The sequence below is a fragment of the Piliocolobus tephrosceles genome, chromosome 1, assembly GCF_002776525.5.
Source record: "Piliocolobus tephrosceles isolate RC106 chromosome 1, ASM277652v3, whole genome shotgun sequence".
Taxonomy (NCBI): Eukaryota; Metazoa; Chordata; class Mammalia; order Primates; family Cercopithecidae; genus Piliocolobus; species Piliocolobus tephrosceles.
In genome coordinates this window covers 203,802,333-203,808,332 of record NC_045434.1, presented here as the reverse complement: position 1 = coordinate 203,808,332, position 6,000 = coordinate 203,802,333, and the positions used below count along the sequence as shown (strand labels likewise).

The window sequence follows — 6,000 nt, the reverse complement described above, 5'->3', positions numbered from 1 at the left end:
GGAAGCAGCGGTGGGCCCTGGCATTAAGCTGGTCCCCCACTTCCTCAGGTTTCTGCAATATACGGTGTGGCTGTCTCAGCCGCCCTCTCTCTGTGTGTGTGTCTTTCTTTAACCTTCGTCTTCCCTTCAAAACCTAACGCCTGGCAGTGGTGAATGCCAGCACGACCAACGGAGCAGGGAGAAATTTCACTTCTTTCCTTCCCAGGGCTGGCAAGAGAGTTTATATCATAACAGCTAACACTTTTGCTACCTATCCGTCTTCTGGTGGGTTATTGGAGCTTTCTTGTCTAAAACAGTAGCCACAAGCCACATTTCACGTGCTGGACAACCACACGTGGCTCGTGGCCGCTGGAACGGACAATGCAGATCTGGCACATTTCTGCCATCACTGCAGGAAATTCTATTGGCCAGCACTGGTCTAGGCTTGAGTAGAAAGTGACCATTCTCCTTCATGTTAAACCTTGGCACAGTCACTCTGTATTCTGACCCTACCTGAGATTGGCCTGTGATGCTTAGGGGCTGAGAAGGAGAAGGTGGCTGCAACCTGGGCCCCAGTGGACTGCAGAGCCCCGTCAGTGCTATGTCCCAGCAAACATAGATCCTGCCTTCACATGCCCCAGTACCTCAAATATCTGGTGCCACAGTGATCAGCCCATGGCCAGAACCTCCAGCCAGGTCGGCGAGGCAATGTGGGAAATGAAAATCAGCAGTATTCACCCAGGGCCTTATCAGAATGCCGGAGCCTCGCTGCCTGGAAAAATCCCAGCTGCCATGCGGCCTCGGACGCCCGGGGAGCTGCAGGTAAGGGCAGGCTCTAGGCAGTTACAGAGACAACCAGGGAGCTGGGTGGTGGGTGCTGCTGTCAGTTGGCACCTGCACACGCAGCCAGTGCAGACAGAGTGACCTGGCCAACGCCTGCAGACCCCAGGCCACGCTTAGACAGCTCCAGGTAGTCCTGAGCCAGCGACAAGAGCTCCAGGACACCTCTGTGGTCAACTCCTGCCCCAGGCTGTCCTGGGAACCTTCAGACTGGGGGACCTGGGTCCTCCCGCTCAGTCACCCCTCCCCCTGCACACATCTGCCCAGGGTTTCAGCTGGACAGGGCTAGAATGTGCTTGCCCTGTTTGCAAAAGGCCCGACCTTTTACTCTCCTCCGAATCACAGACCTGTGAGTTTCCTGGCCCTTGTAAAGTGCCTGCCAGTTTCTGGATGGATAAACTCCAAGCATGGGGGCTTCTTAGGCCAATGCCATCTGAGGAGCTCGGGGCCTGGGGCCCAGCTTTTTACCATTAGCTCCCAAATCCCCTTGGCAAGAAATCTGTGAGGAATAACAGAAGATGCTGTGTGGACCCCTCATGGCCTTTCTTGCCCAGACACAGGGTGCCGCTAGGGGCTGGATGCAGTGTGGGTGCCGTCCTTTGTTTTGGGAAGCTTTACCGGTTCACAGAATTCAAAATCTGGGGTGGGGAGGGGCACTATAAAGGCCTTGAAGTCAGAGCCCACATATCATAAGCTTACAAGCTGACAGAGAAAGAGGTCACATATTCAGGGGAGGGGCTGAGCCCTGCCCACCCGCTGGACATACCGACACCTGGTACTGCACGTCCGATGTCCACACCTCCTCATCCCCCACCACACATGGGATGGCCTCTGTCCGGCCCTTCAGGTCCTTCAAGGCCTGGGGAGAGGGACAAGAGCAGGTATGGTCGCTGCCTTCCTTACTTCCTCCCATCTAAAACTCTAACGCAGAGTCCACAGACAGAGATGCCCAGACTGACACAGAAATGAGACGGGGACCAGGCCGGGTCGGTGGTCATCAGAGAACGTGTGCTCCCCTCGGGGGCAGCCGAACTCTGCTCCAGCCATTGTCACCCTGCAGGAAGGTGAGGTCTACCCATGACACAGAGATAAAAAAACTGCACCTGAAACTTATGTGAAATCTCTTGATCTTTAAAATGCTGGCAATTAACTGGAAAACATGTTTAAGTATAAAACAACTGGGCTTATGACATCTGACCTGGCCTGAGAAGCCCCAGAGTAGCTCTAGGCTGCCACCCTGGTCCTCACAGCTGTTCCCACACTCCAGACCCACAGCCCTCCCAGGCTTCCTCCCTAGGCGGGGAGCAAGGGTAGAAGTGGGTGATGGCTGCAGGCACGGAGCACTAGCTCAGGGCTGCTGGGGGCAGCCTCTGCTCCATGCCCTGCACCTCTCGGGTGTCCCCCACCCTCCCGTTACCTTTTGCAGGGCCTCTCGCTCAGGGCTGCCCTGCGTGAAGGCTAAGACGGGCTCGTTGGCCACCTTCAGGGACGAGGTGTGCTTCCACCGCAGCCTGGGACACAAGGGCAGGGGACAGAGGCAGAGAGGTCAGCAGTGGCCCTACCACCAGACCCCAGCCCTTCTACCTCCAACAGGGGGTCCTAGGTGGGCAACCAGGGCCTGAAATCCAATGCAACTAGAAAGTAGGGGGTCAAAAACCCACCTTGGGCTGGGCACGGTGGCTCACACCTGTAATCCCAGCACTTTGGGAGACTGAGGTGGGCAAATCACTTGAGGTCAGGAGTTCAAGACCAGCCTGGCCAACATGGTCAAATTCTGTCTCTACTAAAAATACTTAAAACATTAGCAAGGTGTGGTGGCGTGTGTGCCTATAGTCCCAACTACTCGGGAGGCTGAGGCAGGAGAATCACTTGAACCCAGGAGGCAGAGGTTACAGTGAACCAAGATCATGCCACTGCACTCCAGCCTGGGTGAGAGAGCGAAAAACTCCGTCTCAAAACAACAAAAACCCACCTTGGGGGTCCACAACCCAAGGTTCAAGTCCCAGTCCCATGGTTGTGTGTCCTTGAGCCTGTGACTTGCCTCCTCTGAGCGTGGTTCTACATCTATCAAGTAAAAATAATCACACTGAACTCATGTGGTTGTTTGAAGTTTAAACACATAGATGCAAAACCATGTTTAAAGTATTTTGCACATGCAAAGTGTTACTCTCCCTTTCTTCTTTCACAAGGCAGGCTTTATCCCAAAAAGACCCAAATTCCTTCTCTTTCTAAGCTGCAAGGGCAGCACATTCCAGAACACAGTGTCCTCAGAATGTGAACCAGCTGAGATCCTCTTGGCACAAAGGGCTGAGAGCTCCGGGTGGGCAGGAATGTCCAAGATGTGGACCATGAACGTGGAGGGCTGCCCCGAGCTCAGCTCACGACCCGGGAGGGCTGCCCCGAGCTCAGCTCACGACCCGGGAGGGCTGCCCCGAGCTCAGCTCACGACCTGGGAGGGCTGGCCCTGGGGGTGAGGTGCCTGATTCCAGGGCACTGAGTTTCAAGAACTCCTTGCTCAAATCCTCTGATCTCTTTCCACCACCCCCGACCACAACTGAGGGTCACAAGGTGGGAGGTCAGGTGGCTCAAAGCTAGGACGCTAGGGTCAGTCATTCCAGAGCTGGAGCCTCAGCTCTGCCACCTCCCAGCTGTGGGACTTCCCCTTCAGGCCTGTTTCCCCCTCTGTAAATGAGAAGAATCATGATGACAAAGTCAGCTAATGCCCAAAGGGCACTTGACATTGACAAACTTCCCATCTACCGTGGCCTCAGATGGGCCCCACCAGTCACCTCTCTACAGAAATAAGGTCATTTCAGTCCTAAAAGGAAAATGACTAGTTCAAGATCAAGAGTAGGAGAAACCTGCACTTGAGTCCAGAAGGCCCAGATATCATCTCTCTCGGGTGTCAATGACCCCAGACAACCCAGAACAGCTGGAGTTGCACAGGTGGGGCTCACTGGTTGGCACAATGAGGGAAAACACACAGTGTGAGGAACCACAGGGCATCTCAGTAAGATGCTGTAAGGAAACCCATGGGGTTTGGCAGGGTGACTTGAGGAGGGTTTAAGGAAGCCAGGGTTAGCTCTGGATTGGCTGCTGTCAGAAAGTGGGGGTGAGGCTGACTGGGAAAAAAGGAACATTTACCAAGATGTTTGGTGCTTTGTGGGTGGCATAGAGATCTCGTTTTTGTCTGTGCTTAGACAAAAGTCATGAAGAGGAGGCCGGGTGCGGTGGCTCACACCTGTAATCAAAGCAGTTTGGGAGGCCAAGGTGGGCGGATCACTTGAGGTCAGGAGTTTGAGACCAGCCTGGCCAACATAGTAAAACCCCGTCTCTACTAAAAATACAAAAATTAGCTGGGCATAGTGGCCTGCTCCTGTACTCCCAGCTACTTGGGAGGCTGAGGCAGGAGAATCACTTGAACCTGGGAGGCAGAGGTTGCAGTGAGCTGAGATCATGCCACTGCACTCCAGCCTGGATGACAGAGCAAGATTCCGTCTCAAGGAAAAAAAAAAAAATCGGGAAGACGGCTTATTGTGTCTCATCTGATCACAGTCTCAGAGAGAGGGACTCGGCCTGAGGCTAGTGTTCTGAGATTGTTTATGCGCTACAGGAGACAGAATGGCCTGGCTATGAGTGTCAGGGGTCAGGAGTCTGGGGCTCAATGACCCAGCCGGGGAGGTCTGAAGGAAGGACACAAAACCGAGGGAGTGTGGCCAGACCCTATGTTCATTCCGCAATGACTGATGACCTGCCGGGTCTCTGGTGTCATCTCAGACCCTGGAGATAAAGCAGTGACAGAGACAGCAAGGCCTCTGGCTGCACACAGGTGACCTTCAGTGTGAGGCCTGGTCAGGAAACAAGCAAGGTAACTGTCAGGCCTCTGAGCCCAAGTCAAGCCATCGCATCCCCTGTGACTTGCAGGTATACACCCAGATGGCCTGAAGTAACTGAAGAATCACAAAAGAAGTGAAAATGCCCTGTCCCACCTTTTTTTTTTTTTTTTTTTTTGAGATGGAGTCTTGCCCTGTCGCCCAGGCTGGAGTGCAGTGGCGCAATCTCCACTCACTGCAAGCTCCGCCTCCCGGGTTCACACCATTCTCCTGCCTCAGCCTCCCGAGTAGCTGGGACTACAGGTGCCCGCCACCGCGCCCGGCTAATTTTTGTATTTTTAGTAGAGACGGGGTTTCACCGTGTTAGTCAGGATGGTCTCGATCTCCTGACCTCGTGATCCGCCCGTCTCGGCCTCCCAAAGTGCTGGGATTACAGGCGTGAGCCACCGCGCCCGGCCGCCCTGCCCCCACTTTAACCGATGACATTCCACCACAAAAGAAGTGAAAATGGCCGGTCCATGTCTTAAGTGATGACATTACCTTGTGAAAGTCCTTTTCCTGGCTTATCCTGACTCCAAAAGCTCCCCCACTGAGCACCTTGTGACCCCCACTCCTGCCCGCCAGAGAACCCCCCTTTGACTGTAATTTTCCTTTAGCTACCTAAATCCAATAAAACGGCCCCACCCTTATCTCCCTTCGCTGACTCTCTTTTCGGACTCAGCCCGCCTGCACCCAGGTGAAATAAACAGCCATGTTGCTCACACAAAGCCTGTTTGGTGGTCTCTTCACACGGACATGCATGACAGTAACCACAGATGGTGAGCATGGCAATGAGTGAACAACGGGGAGAATAGCGCTGCTTCAGCCAGGGTGGTCAGGGAAGGCCTCTCTGAGGAGGTGACCCTGAGAGAGACTTAAGGGAGGCTTGAGAGGAGCTGGGAAGAGCATCCCAGGTAGGAGGAGGCAGAGTGAGGGGCTGAGGGGCCTGCATGGTTGAGGCAGAGGGAGACGCAGGGGCAGGGGCCAGTCCACCCAAGATCCTGGCAGGTAAAGTGAGTACATGGGACCTTCTCTCCCTCCCCATCCACATCCACCCTGGGCTGGCAGCTCTGCACGCCCCACCTCCACTTTGCCTCCAGCAAAGTGAGCACAGAAGACCTTCTCTCCACTCCCCTCCCCTCCCCATCAACCTCCACCCTGAGCCGTAGCTCTGCACCCCCCCCCCCCCCCCCACTCTGCCTCCCAGTAGCTGTGTGACCTTGGGCAAGTCACTTGTCTTTTTTTTTTTTTTTTTTTGAGACGGAGTCTCGCTCTGTCACCCAGGCTGAAGTGCAGTGGCGCCATCTCA

At 54.6% G+C, this 6,000-nt stretch overlaps 1 protein-coding gene across 1 annotated transcript in view; it reads right to left on the bottom strand.

The window, feature by feature from the left end:
• The window catches only part of ALDH4A1 (aldehyde dehydrogenase 4 family member A1), a 39,581-nt gene that overhangs the window by 23,399 nt on the left and 10,182 nt on the right, over nt 1-6,000 (bottom strand). Inside the window, exons 2-3 of the mRNA XM_026455923.1 lie at nt 2,237-2,330; nt 1,586-1,678 (exon numbers count right to left, since the gene is read on the bottom strand). Coding sequence (XP_026311708.1) covers nt 1,586-1,678; nt 2,237-2,330 — 187 coding nt within the window. The remainder of the gene's footprint in view (nt 1-1,585; nt 1,679-2,236; nt 2,331-6,000) is intronic.